The following is a 22,003-nucleotide window of genomic DNA, read 5'->3' as shown; positions in this document are numbered from 1 at the left end:
TGCGAGCTTGTAGATCTGCTATTTTTTTTCCCTTGTTTTATGACCATCTGTCATCTTGAGAAGCAAATGAACCAGCTGCCATGGAGTGTGATCTTGCCCAATCAGAAATGTGCTCCTTTTCAAAGCGCATCTGTCTGAAACCTTAAAAACGCTGATGAAAAAAGAGTGTCTCAAAGTTGTTAATAACAGTCTGGCTGGAGAATGTTTTCACCTAGATGCCCCTTATTAGCATAAACACATAAACCATTCCTCATTACTGGAGAACAGAGCGCTTAGTGCGGGGAGCGTGGAAATGGGATTCTTTCTTGACGTTTTAGCGATGGCCATAAAACAAGGGAAAAACATATGATGAAACAGGTTGTTTTGTGGGGGGGACATAAGACGGCATCGCTGATCACCTTCAAACATATATATTTTTTGCCCTCCCAAAACAGACCAGAGGGGGTGAATTGTTTCAATCAAACCACTTGTGTTGGCCAGTGCTCTGAGTTGGGTAATAAAGTTACCCAAAACACAAGTCTGACCACCAGTGCACAGTCAGTGTGGGAGGGGGAGGGGCGGGATCTCCAACAACCCCCAGTCACAGCACAGCTGGGTACCAAGGAGCAGCCTAATGTGCAGGTCCCTAATATAATCACCATGAAGAGGACCTCTAATCCCTCAACTGAGGGAAAAATGACCTCCTGTTGCCATGCAATGGAGAACCAGGGTCTGTGTGTTTCCACTTAGATCCCACACGAGTAGATGTCTCAGTGGAACCAGGACACTGGACCAGCACTGGGTCCCCAGTAGGGGTGGGCGATATGGTGATAATTATCGTGGAGACGATACAATGTCTCCACGATATGCCTTTTCAGAGATATCGTATATATCGTGATACAGTTGAGGGAGCCTTGTAAAAAATCCTGTAAAATAAATAATACAGAGATTCATTGCAGGATTCAACATAAACCTGCATTTTGGTTTAAATCAGTAGTTCTCAAACTTTAAAATGTCAAGGTCTCCACTTAACTCTGACAGTATACAAATGAAACCAAATGGACCCGTAAGGGTCCATTTGGTTTCATTTGTATACTGTCAGAGTTACATACTTGTAAAGTTGAATTTAGACCTCCCAAAAGGAACCCAGAGCTAGTTTTTGTCAAGTAACTTGAAAAATAACCATAAAAACCAACGTGAAAAAGAATCACGATAAAATTGTGTATCGTGATACAGCTTGGGAAAATATTGTGATATTGTATTGATATTGTATATATTGTATATTTACATAATGTAAAAGCACTAAAAATGTTTCAAAATGTGTCAAACCTTTTCGAAAACAGCTGATCAACAAGCTCACAAAGTGTTGCGATGCAACTCGTTGGGATGCGAAAAATGGAAACACTCAAGTAAAAGTTCCCAAACATTTTACTCAAGCACAGTGGGCTACTTGAGTGAATGTACTAACGTTACTTTAAACCAGTGGTTCTCAGCCTTTTCAGGCCGTGACCCCCCAAATAATCATATTTTAACTGGGGACCCCCCACCCTGACGAGCACTAGGAGTTGAGGTTGTACATGTAGTTGTACATGTAGTTGTAGTTGAGCACTAGGAGTTGTGTTGTACATTTTGTACAACACACTTCTATTGTGAAAATAGCCGATCTACATGCTCAACTGCTATTTTCACAATTTCTGCCTCTAATATTTGACATTTTGGCCAATGTTTAATTTGTCATTTTAGAGGTATTAAAAAGTCCTTAAATTGTCACTTTACAAATGTTTAGATACCCTCTATACACTTACTGTTGAGTGGGAAAACAATGTTGCACATTAATGTAATTATCTGGGGACCCCTCCAATAATTTGGGGTCCCGACCCACAGGTTGACAACCACTGCTTGGTGTGAACAGGACCCCCCAAAAGTATTGGCACGATAAACAGAAGCCTTTCCTCGGTTAAGTACTTTGGGTAGGAGAAACACTAAACGTTGTTTGTTTATTGCAACATTGCTTTTAAGATTGTTTTTTCCACGTTTTTCAATGAACTGGGGGAATATGGACAGATGGCGCTTCTTCTCTTGCAAAGTTTTAATATTGAAAGTTCTCGCAGACAACTTGGGAGACAAACTGCATATTCTGGCAGGATGTTAGTTATGGATATTATAATATATTTTATTTAGGAACATCACAAAAATAATATTCTTCTCGTTTTTGTCTCCTCGTTTCTTCTTTTTGTCCATGTTCAAAATCAACGAAACAATTGTTGGGACAATTGAAGGCATCAATATGTCCAGTTCAAAATGACAGCTTGTGGCTTAAATAAAACCTTGTTATGCAAACAGCAAATAAATAGACTGGGACAGTTTAAAGGACGATACCAGCCTGTTTGACATGAGAGTCCTTTGTCACTAATCTGTCATAAGTAAATCAAATAATTGTCTATGCATGGTGAAGGGGCGGGGGTGAATTATAGCCTACGGCACAATGGACCTAAATTACGATATCTAAGTGAGAACATCAACATCAGATAATAGATGAAGTGTGATACGTTCTGTGTGATTCCGAGGTGTTTAAAATAAGACTTTGATAAACAACGATGAACAGGCCGATGTATCTAAATAAAGTGGAGGCTCACAAGCTGGGGAAAAGGAGGTCTGATGACTCCTCTGTGTGTGCATTCCCTCCGAACTCCACCCACAGTGGTCGGACTGCACGGGTGAGTGGCATGCAGCTACCTGCTGGAGAGGCGAATTCTACAGACAGATAAAGTATATCGTCGTTGTCGGGTGGAAACCTTGTATGTCCAAGACCGTTCGTTTTGTATTTATCATTTTAAAAATGAACTAAACTAGTGAAAATAGCAGATCTACAAGCACACAACGTGTGCTTGTAGATCGGCTGTTTTCACTACTTTTGTGAGACAGCCTTGTGTGATGAAGCAGGGCTTTACTTGGTGAGAAAACGTACAAACTTGAAACTTGGAGATACGAGGTTTCTACCCGACAGTGACGATATACTGTATGTATAGAGTATTGAGGAATTAAATCCTATAGCAAGGAAGTAAAGTGTGACAAAAGGCCCCTCGTGTCCAAAAGGCTAGTCTGATTCTTTAGGAGTAGTTCGGCATTGGAGTGGCTTAGGTTTTAAACAGGACGTTGCCAGTCAACATGTATTCAGGTTGCAACTCTGATTTACTCCAATGGAGTTAAAGCAAATACAAAAACTTGACACAGTCTGAGGCAAACATGCAAGTATCGTAGAAAAAACAACAGAGAAGTGTACAGTGTTTGGTTGCATTATTTAAACTCTGGCTTTTCCGGGAAGGTGCATCCCACCCGCCTGATGATGACGTTGGCGGCGTAGTGTCCGGCCCGGATGCATTCCTCCAGCGGTTTCTCCTGAACCAACTCAGACAGGAATCCTGGATGGACAGAAACACAATTCTAAGATCAGCAAGATTCTAACAACTTTTGGATTAACCACTTAAGCCCTATGTAATAGCAGATGTCTAAAAAAGCTAAAGCGATTTTTGCCATTTCTTGAATCTATGACATGCCCAAGATAGAGATGCCAGGTTCAAAGATACCTGAAGATGGTCTGTTGAGCGAAACATTGCCTAAAAAAGTTGGCCTTATCGGGCACGTGTAGATGGTGAGCGGGTTATTTTATTAAGCCTGATCCGTGCCTACTCTGAGCTGATCAGGTGTGCATAAGACCTTGTTTTTTCCAGGTTCAAAGCGAGTAAAAGGGCAATTCATCCACACAACAGGATTCAAATTATTACCACTTTATGTGGCGGTGGTGGTGTGATCGGTTTGTGCAGAGGAAAAACACACTGTCATGTTCATATAATCTACAGACAGAACTGTGTCACTTAGCCTGGTTCAACGGTTAATGGGCAGTGGATGTGGAAATCAAGCTACGCTTTGAATAATTTGTAGAGGTTTGGATCATGCTGTACCCCCCACGAAGGCATCTCCTGCTCCGTTCGTGTCCACAATATCGTTCTGGTCGATGTCCAAAACCGGGAACATGGTCACCTTCTCACCTACGGTTGGGACAAACACAAAAAGGACACGTTTATTCAAATGAACGACACATTTTGGTTTTGTCTCTATGTTATAATCTTTCTAGACATTTTTATCTCAATTCCATCGACTAAGAAATAGATGGGTAGTTGCATTTCTTATTATAATTGTCTTATTCTTATGTAATTTCCTGTGTATTAAAACTAAGTCATTTTAAAATAATGTCATGCTCTTGATCAAACATCTAACAAACATAAAATCCCGGAGGGATAAGGTAGGATTTTTTCTGATGCATAGTATGTGCAAAATAGATTACCGCTATCAGCTCTAACACAAGCTATATCGTTCCTGCTGAGTGGATTGATTTAAACACTAATGAGGAACTAAGAGGGAGTTATTCTGTGAATAGTAAGCTGGTTGTAAATGCTTTTGCCGGGCAGAACCAGTAATGCATTTCTATGAATAAAGCACAAACCGCTCAGGTTGCATTGTTAAATGATGGTTTCCATTGACACAAAGATGTTGGAAAAGTATTTAGCGAGAGTTTTAGACAATAGGAAGAGCCAAGGAAGTTAAAAAGATGCTGTAATCATCAAACAATTCCCCAAAATATACTAATGTTATTATTTTCAAGTACCTTTACCTGATACTTAAAGTTTGGCCTTAGAGCAAATCCCTAGTCTCCTTCAAAATTGGTATGAAAAGTCACCTTCAGGCGGCTGCTACTCGTGACTTGTAAATAGACTAAGCCCCCATGCTCCCCCCCCCCCCCCCCTTTTTGCTTTTGTAATTGATCTTATGCCTTTAATGCTTTTGAAATTGATGTTATACTAGATGAATCACTATGTTCTATCCGTCTGTCTTTCAATGTTATATGAGATACATAAAGTGTGGTTCCTATGTAAATAAGCCGTAAGGGTTTCTAGGATCTCCTTTTAGTTGAACTTGTACCAGTGAGTTGTGCTGTCATGAAACTGTATTTTTTTCTATTGCAAACTGCTAATAAATTCTTCACTCAATCAATCAATCAATCAACCTTTGACTCAGAGACCAACTTAGGACACAAAGTCAAAATATATCTATGTGCAACAGACAGGGACGAAATATGTGAGCGAAAGCAACTCTGTGCACCTAAAACAGAACCTAAAATATAAGTTAATATTGCTGTACTCAAATACACAAATATATGATCCACCAATAACAATGCAAGAACAGCTTCCATGTCTAAAAAATGGATTCCATTAAACAAGTGCTCTTTATTATCTTCTGTAGATTATATTGCTTCAATTATCAGTAGCATATGCACTTCAAAGAAACTTCCACTTAAAAGAGGGAACAGGGAGAGAGAGAGGGGGGTGGGGGGGGGGCAGAGGGAAAAAAAAGAGAAGCAAAAATCTACCAGATGACTAAGTCTTGAGGTGTAGAATGACATTAAATCAGCAACTTATGTCAGAACGATCTAAACCACGCATGCACGCACGAACGCACGCGCACGAACGCACGCACGCACGCACACACACATGCGCGCATGCAGACACACACACGCACATATACACACACGCGCGCGCACACACACACACACACACACACACACACACACACACACACACACACACACACACACACACACACACACACACACACACACACACACACACACACACACACACACACACACACACACACACACACACACACACACACACACACACACACACAACCTTCAAACGAGCCAAGGTTCCTGGTGCCGACGTGAACCTTGAAAAAGGTGTGAGAGACAAAAGACTGACGTGTGGATGAAAGGAACAAGAGGAGGCAGACAGCGCTCCTATTGAGGAAATAAAAGGCTAGGAGTTTAAGCAGATGTGGAAGGGGGAAAAGAAGCCAAAAATGACAAAAAAAAAGTCGTTTAATGAGGCCCCCCGCTAATCTAACCGTGGCTCACTGATTCGTGTTTGAGTCACAGGCAAGACACTCTGCCTTTATCAATTTGATCGCGCCCCAGTCCTCCTGTAATACAGGCATGCAACCAGGAGGGCCTAATGTATGCTCAATACCCGATATCAATTACATGAATTATGCATTGTGGGAGACAACAGTGGGGTTGTTCCTAACTAACATTATCTGATACAGAGGAACGTGACTTGATTACAGGTCAGATACTGACACTGTATGATGAATGGAACTTCCATGGAGAGTGTAATACTTGCTGTCTTACTGTACACAGACAGGTGGATATACAGTAGGGCTGGGTGATGTGACTTCAAATCAATATCACGATTATTTGAAACTTCTGCTTAGATTATAATTTAAGAATGTTTGTTTTTTTAATAAGAAAGGTGAAAATAGCAGATCTACATGTTGACAACGTGTCACATTGCGGCGCGTTGTGAGCCTGTAGACCGACTAGTGTTGCTATTTTTGTATGCCACCATTGTAAAACAAAGTATAATAATTCTTGATTATTTGACTAACCTACATGAGCAAGAAAACTTGATCGGTTTTGATATATTTTGGGTAAATTGCCCAGCAGTGCTGACACTGCTTGATGAATGGAACTTCCACAGAGAGTGTAATACTTTGTGCCTCCATAGACAAGTGGACATATGGCTTTTATCAAAGAACATTTTTCCCTTTGCAGGAAAAGCAGCTGATTGCCACTTTGATCATAAATTACAATAGAGCAACATCCTTTTAGGCTCAGCTAATTAGTAGCATAACGACTATACTTAATTAATGTTGCACATGAAGCCTGAGAATCCTCCCTCTTGAAATGATTAACCGCACATCTAATAATAAATTATACTTTGTCAATTATTCCGCAGTTAAGAGTTTGAAATTATTAATTGCGAACCTGCTTATGCAGAGGGGAGTTTAATTTGGGACATCAATAATGACGGCAGGTGCTAAATGGATGGCAGAGACAATAAGAAACATGAGTCATTTATTTTTGTGAATGAATTCTGCTTTTCAGTACATCTAGGGACTTCAAATAGTATTCAGAAGATTCACTATTTGTTGATATAGTTCCAATACAGAGGTTACTATTCATTCTACTTATATTAGGACTTGTTCCCTTGTTTTCTTTCTATTCTTTTCTCATTTTGCTGAAAACTGCAAATGTTGGGAGCTTGTACAACAGATCATTTTTCATCCACTTTTCTTACACATGTAAACCTTGTGATGTGCCAATAAATGAAATTGAAATGAATCTTTCCTAAAGGTTTCCCCTATGGTGAACGGCCCCTGGATCATGCATTAAAAAATCCTTTCTTTTAAATCACCTATAAAGTGAGGTATATAAAAGGTAAATATATATAAAGAAAAGTCTCTGCATTTTACTGATATGGTTACTGTAGCGACAAAACCCAATATTTGCCTCTACTGCTGGTTGCCGATTTATAAAGAACTATAGTCTAGACATGTGGTGCGATACAACTGATGTCCAAAACGTTCTTCAGAGTTGCAACAAAAGGTGTAATTATTTTCAAACTTTGTCCGTCAATACTTTGACAAAAGATAATAAAGAAACAAAGAAAATAAGCAAAAACGGCTAAACGACAGCCTCACACTGCACAGTCAAAAGACTGTCTCAAACCGACAACACCAGTCACTGATTACTGCACCTCCCCAAGTAACCTGGCCACCTTGGCCTTGAACTTGGGCGTTAACCTCAAAGTGACGTCATAGCAAGAGAACATGCAGAAATCATAATATGGCTCTTACAGTTACAAAGCATCAAATGAAGGTGCAGCATTACACATTTGTCCAAAGAGGAAGATGAGTGTGCCTACAAATCGACAAAAAATCGACTACATCTTCCATTCACACTGGCGTACGAGCGCTCATGTGGTGTTGCATTGGATTTTTTTCTTTCTGCAGGAGAGTAACGTAGTCAGTTATAACTACTATTCATCAAACAAACACAACTCAACAACACTGATAACAAATGTCATGGCATCCAAGGAATCTCAAGGATCGGGATTTCCCTACTAGTTTTCCAAAGCTACTAATTTCCAGGTACTGCCGCAAAATTAAAGATTATTTTCCAAACACAGACTGTATTAAATATAACTACATCCTATATTAAATTTGGCTTAAGTGAGTACTGGCGGACCATGGTAACATCACTCTGACTCAGACATAACCATAAACTAGTTAGTATTTTGTTTTTAGGTTTTTTAGAACCTTTTTTTCTTGACTGATTATATTGTTTTCTAGATAGATAATCATTTGCATTTGTTATATTGCTGTTGATGTACTGACATGTTATCTTGTTTATTATAGTGATGTATTATCTACTTATTGTAAGTCGCTTTGGATTAAAAGCGTCTGCTAAATGCCTAAACTGTAAACTGTAAACTGATAAACAAACCAAATACGCTCATACAGTATGCATGTCACTATGACTCAGATCTTACCATAAACAAGACCCATAGGCATATTGAGATCCAGTTGTCCATAGCCACAGATCCGAGTGCTATGCACATACAGTATATGTTCATGTGCATATATTGGATCAAGCGACTTAAAACCCGGCTCACGCATCCGCAAGGACTCAAGGGAGTGCGTCACCTAGCGCCGAGTTGTTCGGATATCCATTTGTCCAGAACTGGACGATCCAACCAATATGCCCATATAAAAAGTGAAAGAGTGAAGCATGAAAAAAGTGTGTACTGTGTGTACTGTAGATCTGCAGATCTGCAATTTCTGAAATAAATTATAATAAACAATTTTGACAATCTTTCAAAAATAAGCCAATGAACAAGCTCATAAAGTATTGCACTGCGAAGCGTTGTGAGATATGTTCTATTTTTATATAGATGATCTTTTAAGTTAATCATCTTGGGACCCCCCCCAAAATAATTTGGGGTCCCCCCTGCCTGGGGGTCCCGACCCACAGGTTGAGAACCAGTGGCCTATGTTGTACTGTACTATCCTGGTCACTTACAGTAAGCTCTGAAACATCACTACCATACACCCTTTTCCTCTGCCTTCAATCATCCTTGCCAATACTTGCACTTTGCTGCTCCGGAAAGTTCACATAACCTCCGCTGAGGGAAATTATTAGAAGTGACTGACATGTTAGCTCAGGTTACAGTCCACCAGTTCTCTGGCTATGTGTAACAAAGAGCTCATTGGCAAAGGTCTGTCATGGAAACGGTCATAAAAAAAAGAAAAAACCCTCCTGCCAAAAACTCGGTGTCTCTGTTGTTATTGGCTTGTACCGATGTCTGAAAACATCGCCCTGCTGAAATCATTTCACATTTCACAGTAATGAGGGCAACGCCATTATTCGCAGGCAATAAAAAACGCACTATACCTTCTTTCAGTATGATCATAACACCAAAACGAACTTTATATATATATATATATATATATATATATATATATATATATATATATATATATATATTCTTTTCTTCGTTTCTTTTCTTTTTGAAAAGCTGTCCCAGTAGATGGCAAGTGTGTGTGTGTGTGTGTGTGTGTGTGTGTGTGTGTGTGTGTGTGTGTGTGTGTGTGTGTTGGGGTTACAGTAACTGTGTGTTTTCCGAGTTAACCTCTGACATATACTGTGACGGAGCGAGAATCTAAGGGTTTAAATAGTTTATCCCAATAAGCTGTAATTGTGCGCTTTTGTTAATTCATAACTCGCTCGTTACAACCCTTGAATGGAAGTGATTAAGCTCAGGAAATTCTTTCAACAAGCCACTCTCTTTGAAATCAGTATCAATTAAGCCCTTTGTTATTGGTTGTTCTTCTAACAATGCCAATCCACTCCCCTGCGGGGACCAGAACATGCACACTGCTGGAAGAAAAAGAACCCGGCAAAGTGAGGCAAACCTCACATTTATTGGAAGATTAGCGCATGCAGTTTTGATACGGCAATTACTACATGTTTTCACTTGATTCCGCTCCAATAAGGCTCAAAGATCAATAAAGATATGTCATCTTGACAGATAGGTAGAGTGAATGCTCGTCAGGTCATAAAAAATTAACTACGCCAAATGTAACATTTTACTATCCAGACAAATTCAACCATTAACCACATCATAATAAATTTAGGCCTGTCAAGTCTTTGGAAATTAGAAACAAGTAGCTTTCGCTCGGAGGCATGCACTTGAGCATGCTGCACAGCTTTAATGCAATCTTTCTGCAAAAGGAACCTGCCCAAGATCACTTCTTCTGGAGCAAATTCCTCTTGCATTTCAGCCAAAACCTGCCTTTGAAAACAAACATTACCACTTTTCTGGCAAACACGACGTTCGTTCGGAGCAAGTTGACATTCACTCCGTTTCCTTATCATACCACTGCATCTTTATTCACAACCAGGGACGTGCTGGGCCCCTGATTCAGCCCGGGAAAAATAGTTGGAGAGGCCCACTTATTTTTTAGTTATATTTCGTCGTTGTCGGGTGGAAACCTTATATGTCCAAAACCGTTTGTTTTGTATAAAAACTAGTGAAACAGCCGATCTACAAGCACACAACGCCTCGCACTGCGAGGCGTTGTGTGCTTGTAGATCTGCTGTTTTCACTACTTTTGTGCAACGGCCTTGTATGATGAAGCAGGGCTTTGCTTTGCGAAAAAAATTATAAATTTGAAACTTGGAGATACAAGGTTTTTGCCCGACAGTGACGATTTACTTTGTTGGCCGCACAGCCCCCAAAATGGAACGAAGGCCGACATTTTATTTTAATTTTTTTCCTAATGGCCGGCCTGGACCGGCCGGGAATGAACCGGCCGTTCGGGAGTTGTCCCACTTTTCCCAATGGCCAGCACGTCCCTGTTCACAACGGAGTTAGAAAAAAGATACATATGCCTGTAATTATTGGAACAACAGGCAAAAAGATCATCGTTCGATGCGGGATGAAAGAAAACACTTCAACGTGAGATGCCAAGTAAAAGAGTGGAGGTCATTCTCAGCCACTAAGCTGCTAATTGATTCCATCTTTTTTTGGAATATGAGGAACACAAACATGGCCTTTTTTTTGCAAGGCAATTGCAAGACTTTCCAATTAAAATCTCATAATAGTGCTGCAAAGTTTGTTATGAATCCAGGAGGCCAAATGTGTCATCCAGTATAGAATAAGAATAATAAGATCACTGCTAACGTGCTTTTAATAGTTGAGGATAACAATGACAAATCACTGTTCTGTTCTTCTCCAGAGATGACGAAGAATGAAGCTTGCGTCGATCGTGCAGCCTCTATTTAAGATGACTCTGCTTTCTGTGATTAACTCGTACAGACCTGGGACCATATGTATGAAAGTGTGCACAGCACACTAAATGGATGCACGCACAGTTCTCCTCACAGACGTTTTTCGTCAGATGTAGTAAAAAGGAAAGAAGGAAAAAAAAGAAAAGAAAGAAATACGTACACCTGTTTTTCCATCATAAATCACGGCATGGCGGAGAAATCGGTGTGGAAATGTGCACGGATACTCCCATTTTTACCCCTAAATGGTTCGAAAAACTCCCCAAATCAACCTATTAATTCTCTATAAATGTCCAAGTCCAAGTTCATATTAATACAGGTAAAATGCAGAAGACAATGGCCGAGCAAACAGTGAAAATGGGGCGTAACTTAACAGACTGTGAAATCCAAACATTAGTTGAGGAGGTAGCAAACGATAAACAATATTATTTCACACAGCCTTAGTAGTGGCATATCAAGCAAAACAAAAAGAAGAGTGGGAGAAATTGGCTTGTGCTGTAAATATATTTACGCTATGGCATTCGTAAAAGAAAGTGGTGGGTGGGACTTAGAAAGGGTATAATGTGAATCCATGCCCAAAAGGCAAGAGTGAGCTTCTGGAAGAGCTGCTCAAATGTTGTTGTTTTTTTGTTTTATAAATGCATGTCGGCCTATTCATTCATAATGATATGCAGTAGCACTCCACGTTCCTAGTATCACTTCTTGTCACCATTTGGTTCATAGATTGTAATTATACTACTATACCAGTAAGACTCCCTAATCGGGAGATAAGCGTCCGTCAGGTCGCATACACAAACTTTAGAAGACAATTAGAATTAGCCAATCAGGAGGGAATATGGCAAATGGCACAGATCCATGTTGATGACATGCCTTTAGAGATACTATGTACCGCTTTGCGTGATTTTAGGGCAAAATCTGTAGGAGCCAAAAATGTGTTTTGCAAGAATCTGCCTCATGGTGGCGCTAGAAGTGGGCCATGTGAGAAATGAGGGGTGGAGGTTGAGGTTTGGCAGCCAAGGACTGTGTGTGCAAAGTTTGGCATGGATAAGGCAACGGTGGCGGAGATATGAGCAGGGGAAAAGTTTGACGTGTGATGTGACTGACAGATGGACGGACTGACTGACAGCCGGTGGAGGTTTTGATAGTAACTGCGACCTGACGGTCGCAACTAATGTTGGTTTGTGCACAGTATGCTATATTAGTTTTTTTTTATTATAGAGACATACTGGGAATTTGAACACAAATGCAAATATATTTCGATAGCATGTGGTTTAGACAGATGCTAGGTTTGAGGTTTACCTAATTGTTTACTTACAGTATGTGACCAATTTAGCCTGTCTTTTTGGAGCTGTGTGAAGCACAGGCTCCCTATACGTGGCCGTGTGGGTCTGTGTGTCTGTGTGTGTGTGTGTCTGTGTGTATGTAGCCTGAACTTCCTAAACTTCGGCACGCCACTAGTCCCACAGTTTTGCCACCGCACACTCGCGCCATATGTCAAATCGACCGGCTTACTCGGGAATCGTGGGCTATTACTTTTCTAAGAGAAAGGTTCTATAGTTTAATTGATATTAATTTATTAGTGAATTAATTTTCCCCATTGACTTATAATGGGAATTGCAAAAACTCACATTCAATTATTTGTCTCTCGCAAACCATAGGGGCTAGAGTTTCAAGACTTGGAGAGGAGGTTCATAATGATTTCAAGGATTAAATAAAAAATAATTGTGTCATTTGGCCGCATGGTGGCGCCATAACACCCCACTTTACGTTTTGGCCTGTAACTCTTGAACCGTAGGTCGGAAAATTAAAAATATTTTTTCCCTGGATTCCTTGGGTCATGACGCATCTCCCCATATAGGCCACGCCCATTTGCGCCATGATAGATTTTCCGCCATCTTGAATTTTCTCCAAAACACACTTTTTGCTCCTTTTCCTACATATTTTCTTCAAATGTCACAAAAATCGGTACACATGATCCACACACACACACACACACACACACACACACACACACACACACACACACACACACACACACACACACACACACACACACACACACACACACACACACACACACACACACACACACACACACACACACACACACACACACACACACACACACACACAGCTCCACTTCACACGGGTGTGATTTTTTTAGATAATGGCTCATGCCATTTAATGAAATCTGCATCTTACTGCACTTTTAAGTTGAATAAGAGCGTCTGCTTAATGCCTAAACTGTAAATTGATAGTGCACTGAACCGAGGAGATGTTTCCAGTAAATATAATGTGCAATAACGTAACAAATTCTTATCTGATCCTGAGCAGAATGCAACCAATTTAAATCGCACAAACATTATTATGTTGCTATGAAATGATATTGGAACAGCAGGCTATTAGAACAGAGTATAACAGCAAAAAATAAATAAACACATTTATAATTGTTCCTGTATGAACTATCTTTGTGATTCTTTGTCACCAGCATATGGGGTGGGTGATATGGTGATAATTATCGTTGAGACGATACAATGTCTCCACGATATGCTCGATAATACAGAGATTCATTGCAGTATTCATTTAAACCTAAATTTTGGTCTAAATCAGTAGTTCTCAAACTTTAAAGTGTCATGGTCTCCACTTAACTAGACCTCCCAAAAAGAACCCAGAGAGTCTAGTTTTTGTCAAGTAACTTGCAAAATAACCATAAAAAATGAATTGTGATAAAATCGTGTATCGTGATACAGCTTGGGAAAATATGGTGATATTGTATTTTTCCATATCGCCCACCCCTACCAGCATACTTTACATTCTCCCTGAAAACATTGCGTCCATCACCTGCAGTGGGTAGGTGTGTGGAGAGATACACAACTTCTCACATTCTCAAGTTTCCTTTTCGTATTACAGATCTTTGCGTAGATCTTTTTGTTCAGCATCGTTTTTATGCGAACACACTCCCTCCATACAAATGGCCCCATCAAGTGTCCCCCCCCCCCTCCCCCACCCAGCTTAGCCCCCACGAGAGCCCTAAAACCACTGGAGAGTTGACTCAGGCTCTATCAAGTCCTTATCAGCGATTAGGAGCGGCGGCAACCCCCGCTGAATGATCGTTTATTAGATCTCCTCACCGTTAAGGTTCAGGGCACAATGATCTTAATTAGTGCTGTAATGGACGTATAAGCAAATGCCCGGTGTAGCTCAGCGCCATCAGTGGCAGCTAAATAAAGGCGCATTTTCCCCTGCTCACGGCTGTTAACAACCCATTTAGGCCTAGAATTATTGAATGCTTTAACCAGTGAAAAATAACAGATATACAAGCTCACTGCGAGCTTGTAGATCTGCTATTTTTGAAAAAGTCGTTAAAACGTGTGCAAATCTTTGAATATACTGTATTTTCAAAGCGAACATTTGTAACTCAAATTTTGCTTCTGGGTGGTCCCTGGAACTACATATTTTGAGATGGGGGCCCGTGGCCAAATAAATATCATTTTGGGGGTCCTTCACATGAAAAGGTTTTAGAACCACTGACATAGTAGTCTCTCAAGAACAGACTAACTGAGCTCAAGTGAAAATGACCTTTTATTTGACGATGGCTGGCCAGATTGCTGACATAGAAACATAGGTTTTTCAAAAAATCTTAGAAGGATTCAAAAGACACTTATAGAATCGGGTCAAAATTCTAATTTTCATGATTTTTCAAAAATAGCTGATCTACAAGCTTGCAGCGCGGCACTCGGTGCCGCGCTGTGAGCTAGTATATCTGCTATTTTTCAATAGTTAAAGCATAAAATAATGATACACAATGTGTACCCGTTCTAAATGGGTTTAAAAGGCATGTTTGAAGCACTACTAAGGTGATGAACAGACTGGTTTCAGTATCCAAATGAAGGGCAGAAAAGAAAAAGATAACAAAAACAAATTGACATCTCTTTTTTTGGGGGGTGAATTATACCACAGGGGAAAGCATTCACCCATCCTTAATCACTATGAAATGGTTTAACATGACGTGCGGAGGCTGGCGAATGATCAAATCCTGACAGGGGGACAAATTGCAAACAAAATGAGAGATCAAGTTTATTAGAGCTCCGCCTCTGGGAAATGAAAATCTTTAATTCTCTTTTTACATTGACATTTATTTGGCTGGCGTGAAACAGCGGCGTTCACACACACACACGTGCACGCACACACGCACAGTCGCACACACACTACACATAACACACACACAACACACCGATTCTGCTACAACCTACAGTACTAGTGTAACCGCCTGGGCCCAGCACGCGCACGTTCAATGACATTCATCATGTTTGCCTTTGTAGATGACATCAGAAACACATTGTCTTTCATCCCACCTGCATTCATCATGTATTTTATATAAAGTTCACAGAGGCACACACAGCTCTGTCTCCGTGCAGAGGAGCAATGAGGGAAGCAGGCAGGAATTATCCATCACCACAGAACACCTCCCAGACAATGGATGGCTTCATTTACTTTTTTAACCACTCTACCACGTGAGCCCTAGCTAGCGTCTGGGGGGGGGGGCAAACATTCGGCAAAGAACAGCAGACATACAAGCTCACAAATCAAATCGAATTCATACGTTTATACAAGGACGGTCTCGTTGTCGTTTTGGTGTTGTCACCAAAACATGTATCACGTTTACGCGTCGTATTGGCTCGTATTGTCTTTAGGGTTTGTGTGTTTACATGACAACGCACCAATTCACGCAAAAATGCTGTATACATATGCCTGTAATATGCCCATAATTCTAAAACAGTTGTAGGTGTAAAGATTATAAAGATTCCGCAACTTCATGGCATATTTACAGCCCAAAAAGTACGAGTCTTCTACAAAATAGGCGTCAGTGATTAGTTTCGTGGGTCCACCGCGTCTCCTTCCCAGCTCTGAGGCGCTTTTAGCGGCCATGTCCTGCTGTCCAGACTGGGTCAGAAATACGCGTCTCTGTGAGTCACTATCACTGTATCAATATCAATTACTGAATTTCCCCCTTGGGATAATAAAGGTATCTAGTCAGAGAAATTCGTACGTGTAAAAGTCCCCCAAGTATATGGGTTTAAGAGGAATCGCGGTACGTCAGGACGGTCTCATTGAAACAAATGTATTTTAATGAGATGTCATCGCTCACGCCGTGGCGCTGGCAGTGCGGATGAGCCGTTAAGGCTTTTTTTGGACAATGTTTTTGCTTATAAGTGCAAGGTTCAGTGATTTTCACTAGGAGATCTTTTTTTCAAAACCTCATGAAAGGGAAGTCGTCCCCAAAAAGGCATGTCCTCCAACTCTCTCTCTTGCTGGCTGACAATTTTAGTTAATCCCGTTTATTACACTGTAGCTGCTATTAATAATTAAAAACAGCATGGGTGTTCCAATACACTGAGCCTATTGTGGCATTTATCTAGTTATGCCAATAATTATAGTGCAGTAGACTGTAGAAAAGGGATGGGATCGGCTATTTTTTTGGCAAAAGTTCCGCCCCAGGATAATGGATTTTCGCGATTTCGTAAATCGCGATTTCTTTGGTCACAATAATCGTGACATAACATTTTCATATCGTCCCATCCCTACTGTAGACCTTATCGTGATATCACAAATAAAAAAAAGAGAGAAAGAAAAAAACTTAAAATGTGAAACATTTAGGCCCCGTGCCGTTCCTGCCAACGGAATGAAACTGTAGACGTTCAAAGCCAAACACATTTTGAAGGCTGCTATTGGATCAATGCTTGGTGTCTGGGAGCGCCAACTGTACTGCTGTAGTTGTGCTTCTCTCTGCAGTCCCCAGTGATGAGTGATATGTTAGGAGCCTTTACCTGAGGCCATCTTTCCCCCTGTACACGTCTCACTAGTCTGAACTGCAAGGGCAATGAGGAGAGACACCCCGTGGCTCCAAACAAAAGGCAAAGGCTCCCAGCAGTAATCGGAAACCATCACCCCCACACACACACACGCACGCACACAGAGCTTACCCTCGCAACCCCTGCGCGGTTAAGATGACACCAGCTGTAATGTCCACTAACAAATATGGCCCATATTGCACGAATTGGGATTGATTTGAGGGGCCCGCGTTGTCAGCCTCTCCCCAAGGTCACACACGTCGCACACGCATGTACATGCACACGCAACACACCAAGAATAGCCGTAACTTAATTTTGTGTTATCCTTTTCTATACATATGTTTGTTAGATCAAATTAGTACAATATAAATCTAACTAACATTAATGTCTTAAAAGTTGCAACAACAGTAACAATCACATTGTTACACGTGGCAAGGTAGCAACCATGTAGCGTTCCTATTTGGAACGTCCTGAACACCATTAAACATTACTGAGCAACTTCATGGCCTACTTATATCGCCAACATTTCAACTAGAAACCGTTTTGTCTGGACTATATCACGTCATCATAAAAGAACTGGAGACATGGCTAGGGATGGGACGATATGAACATTTCATGTCACAATTATTGTGACCAAAGAAATAGCGATTTACGATATTATCGCGATAATCAAAATATAGCCAACATCCATTATCCTGGGACTGAACATCTGCCAAAAAATTGCAGATCTACAAGCTCACAACTTGTAGATTGCCAATTTTTTGTCAAAGAGATTTGGTAGAGAGTGAAAAAAGACTGTATCAAGTATGTTATTTCCAAGTCCGTTTTACCAATTATAGAGGCTTTAAAGAGGTGGTGCCATGATTTATCCCCCCTCTAAAACATGATTATCAGGTATTATGATTATACTAGGAGGAAGATTTTTTTCCAAAAAAGTATACAGAAAGAGTTAAAATTGGGTTTTTATGTGGCCACACCCCCAGTTCATTAAGTATGCATGGATGTCATGGTGGGTGGTGACCCAGCTGAAGTTAGCCACACCCCACAGTGTTGGGTGAATGGTAATTAGGGGAGGAGTTGATTCTGTGATGTCATCGTATCTGTGTTTTTTAACTGACACTTTTGACCACAAGGTGGCAGCCTCCAAGAGAAAACAAACAAATACCAAGAGAATACATAATTGCTCATAAAAACCACACCAGGGGGTCTAATGAAGTACTGTCAACCTCCTAGACACATGAAAAACAGAAAAAGTACAAAACTATATGGCACCACCTCTTTAAGTGGTAACACGTATGCAGCTCGACAAATAAAAGGTGAATTGATCCCAGTTCGTCGTAACAGAGGACAATTTCACGATAAATTTAAATCTCTGCGATACGATTATTGTGGGTGTTTTTTATCACGATAAATAATAATAATGATTCTCGTCCCATGCCTAGACATGGCTGCCCATTCATTTCAATGAAACTTGCTGAAGCAGCGCATACGCCACAATATATGCTATTATAAACTCTTTCACGCACAAATCTCTTGCACATAGTATCACATAGATAGCCGGTTTGTATATCGGTTTCTTATGGTGATAAACTGATCTCCCTTACTTCTTCTTTCGTGTATCATCATCCTTGATGATTGGTTGACAACATTTTATTTCACAAGATTTCTTGTTACTTAGGGGAGGCCATGGGGCTGGCTGTCGTCTTCCCTTACTACATCTTAACGGTTAAACGACCGAATGTCTGTCTGTCCATCTGATGCTGAAACTGCGCCCAAATTTGGAGATGACTGACATCACTTATTTGTACACTCTCAAGAGGAAAATTGACACTCAGTATTTTACTGTGATATACACGTGCTGGCTTAAAGTTTTAAATGCATTATGTTTGATACGATTTGATACCGATTATCTGCATTGTAAAATGATACCGATACGATACAAAGCCAAAACGGTACGATATATGCTTTTGCTTATCGATATAGTAGATCATTGCAAATTAAAAATATGTTTTTTGATCCACTTACTATATTGTTACACGCCTATTAGAAACAGTTCTACTAAGTAAAATGTTACAATCTATCAATCAGTAACTGGGCTGCGACATTCATGTTTATAGGGCTGGCCCGCTAGTCCAGCCAAAAGAGGAAACCTAAATAAATAAATAAATAAAAGGGGGGGCAGGATGTAAGAGTTGACGTGTAAAGAAATTGCTGAGGATTGTTCTGGAATCCATCCAAGACAAAGTTAGAAGTACTTCACAAATCAATGCCTGCTCTGCTACTTCCTCTGCACTCCTTTTCATGCTCTGAAATGACAGAATGTAGTGCAAGCATTCTGTAGGGTTGCTTTTTTCTTTTCTTCTATTCTTCTATTCCTTTCGTTCTTTTTTTGGTTCATTTTCTAAACATCTGGCGTCAATATACAACTTCAAAGAAATTACTGTTGTCACTCAGCTCTCATCAGTTGGCAATCCATCCCCTGGTGTGGTTTAAATCCTTTGAAGAATCCTCTCTGTTCAATAAATGTACATGTCAAGTATTTCTCTCCCTCCAATAACATCACAATACTGTAGGTGCTTTACAGTAACCCTTTCTTTGCTTTGTATTTGCCCTCATTTAGTATTTCAGTATCAATGATTAACCCAACGAGTATCTACAGCAGGGGTGGGCAACTTTGATGATGGCGAGGGCCACTATATTTCCACCTTCACTCTAGAGGGCCACATTACATATTGTTACGTCCTACTAGTTCTACAAGCTTTTAGATCAGCTATTTTTGCATCTTTTGAATTGGAATCCTGAATAATGTTTTTGTTCTTTTTTAATTGGAATCCTGAAATGTAACATTTTGATTTAATTTCAAACGCATTTAGTTATATATTCATGTTAACTTTATGAACCTAAATACAAATACATTTGACATGAAATAAATACATTTTAATACTACGATACTAGTCATTAAGCTACTAATATAGAGTGACGGAATTAAAGCAGGTCATGTTTGGAATAGTAACAGCTGAAATCAATAATACTGTATATCAGTATTCCGGTATCAACCTGCGGGCCGCATTAAGTGAAGGTGGGGGCCGCATGTGGCCCCCGGGCCGCCAGTTGCCCATGTATGATTCTACAGAGAACAACCAAACATCATGAACACCAAAGCTTGTAGATCAGCTATTTTCACCCTGTAGAAACATGCAGGATGTGCGCGACGGTTAGAAACTTCCTTCACAATAAGAGTGCAGGAAGAGTGGGCACCTAAACATTGTGGGCACCTCAATGTTCAATTGGAGTAAATAATTGCTGTGTGTGGTTCTATATGGGCTGTGTCAATAATTTTGACAAATAATAATAATACAAAAATTGAATAAAGTTTAATTTATAAAAAATAATTGTTTAAAAAAAGTGAGTTCATTTTGGGAAACCATGAACTTTAGTTCAAAATGTGGAATTATGAACTATGAAATGAGCTAGTTAATTTTAGAAGTTGTGAACTTGAATTTGAAGTAGTTCATGTTGAAAGTGAACTTTCCCAACATACTTCCTAATTGTCTAATATGTAGCATTTTGTGATGCTCTGACTAGCGTTTGGTGTGCGATGTCACACCTCATCTGTGTCCCGTGCCTTGTGTCAACCCTGTTTTCAGTGTGTTAGACTTGAGTTGTAAAACACGACGTTAATGTTTTGGAGATATGCAGGGCGCAAAAGAAACTATCAGGACTTTCAGGGGTGAAGCTTAAATAACCAAACAAAAAAGAAAAAAAACATGATTTTGGTGGCGAGAGGGACGACTTTAAGGCAACATTCTGCAATTCTGAGATATGAGGTTTAAGTGAAGGATAAAGACGTCCAAGAGGGGGCCTGTGGCAGCAATGGCTTCAAGTAGTGTTTTAAACCAATCCAATAACGGCACAGATAAGCAAGTAAACTGAAGGAATTAAAAGAGGATTTGTTGTTGTTTTTTTTTGCCTACCAACAGTCGCAACGGTGTCGTCCTTGCCCTGAGTGAAGACCACCACTCGCTGCCTCGTCTTGTTCACCTTGGGCAGGTTTTGGGTCTTGCTGGCGATCTCTGCAATGTCCTCCGTCTGTAAAAAGACACGACGAGGCCCACGGGGTGGGGATAACAAAAAAAGAGATTCTAGCGTTAAATAAATTAACACAGTAACTGCAGTGATGATGAGAAGCAATTTCAGATGAGTTAATCAGGGATCACGAGTGCAAAGGAGCGAGGTCAGCCTTTTGCCAATATTGGCAGAGGGATCAAGTGATAATGAAAATAGATGGGGTTATGAAACAATTTAAAGAAAAAGGAGATCAATATAGGGGCCCGCTCAATGTTATTTGCGATTCTCTGCATTCTTATTTTCTCTGCATAAGTGCATGGTACTGTGTTTTATCTGTCATTCAATGTTATATGAGTTAAAAGTCATGTGCTTACTTGAGCTTATCGTCGTTTCGGGTGGAAACCTTGTATCTTCAAGTTTCAAATGTGTATGTTCTTTTGCAAAGTAAAGCCCTACTTCATCATACAAGGCTGTCGCACAAAAGTAGTGAAAACAGCCTGATCTACAAGCACACAACGCCTCGCGGTGCGAGGCGTACTGTCATGAAACTGTACTGTCATGAAACTGTACCTTTTCCTATGCAAACTTCGAATACATTCTTCAATCAATCAATCAATCAATTCACACTACAGGTTCCCCGAGTGTAGATAGCTGCTGCTATGCTATCCATGGAGATATGCTCTTGTCAGATGAAGTTACTTTTGCGAGCCAGAGGGATAGGTGGTGCGTGTACTGTATCATTCTCCTCCTGAAACGGGCCATCTCCCCACAGCATCTGCACAGAACAGATACTCGCCTAGAGACGACAGAACTCTCCAGAGTGCTTGCCTTTGATCACGAGCGAGGGATGAAAAAA

The 22,003-nt window shown here is 40.3% G+C and overlaps 1 protein-coding gene across 1 annotated transcript in view; it reads right to left on the bottom strand.

The window, feature by feature from the left end:
* Positions 1-3,230: 3,230 nt before the first annotated feature.
* The window catches only part of adkb (adenosine kinase b), a gene marked incomplete at its 5' end in the record, with an annotated part of 165,196 nt that continues 146,423 nt past the window's right edge, over positions 3,231-22,003 (bottom strand). Inside the window, 3 exons of the mRNA XM_080748188.1 lie at positions 3,231-3,401; positions 3,942-4,028; positions 21,054-21,168. Coding sequence (XP_080604314.1) covers positions 3,277-3,401; positions 3,942-4,028; positions 21,054-21,168 — 327 coding nt within the window. The 3' untranslated portion in view covers positions 3,231-3,276. The remainder of the gene's footprint in view (positions 3,402-3,941; positions 4,029-21,053; positions 21,169-22,003) is intronic.

The sequence above is a fragment of the Nannobrachium achirus genome (genome assembly GCF_963921795.1).
Source record: "Nannobrachium achirus genome assembly, chromosome: 18".
In the NCBI taxonomy this organism is placed as follows: Eukaryota; Metazoa; Chordata; class Actinopteri; order Myctophiformes; family Myctophidae; genus Nannobrachium; species Nannobrachium achirus.
Note: the sequence above shows the minus strand (reverse complement) of the source record. Positions and strands in the feature narration are given on the sequence as shown.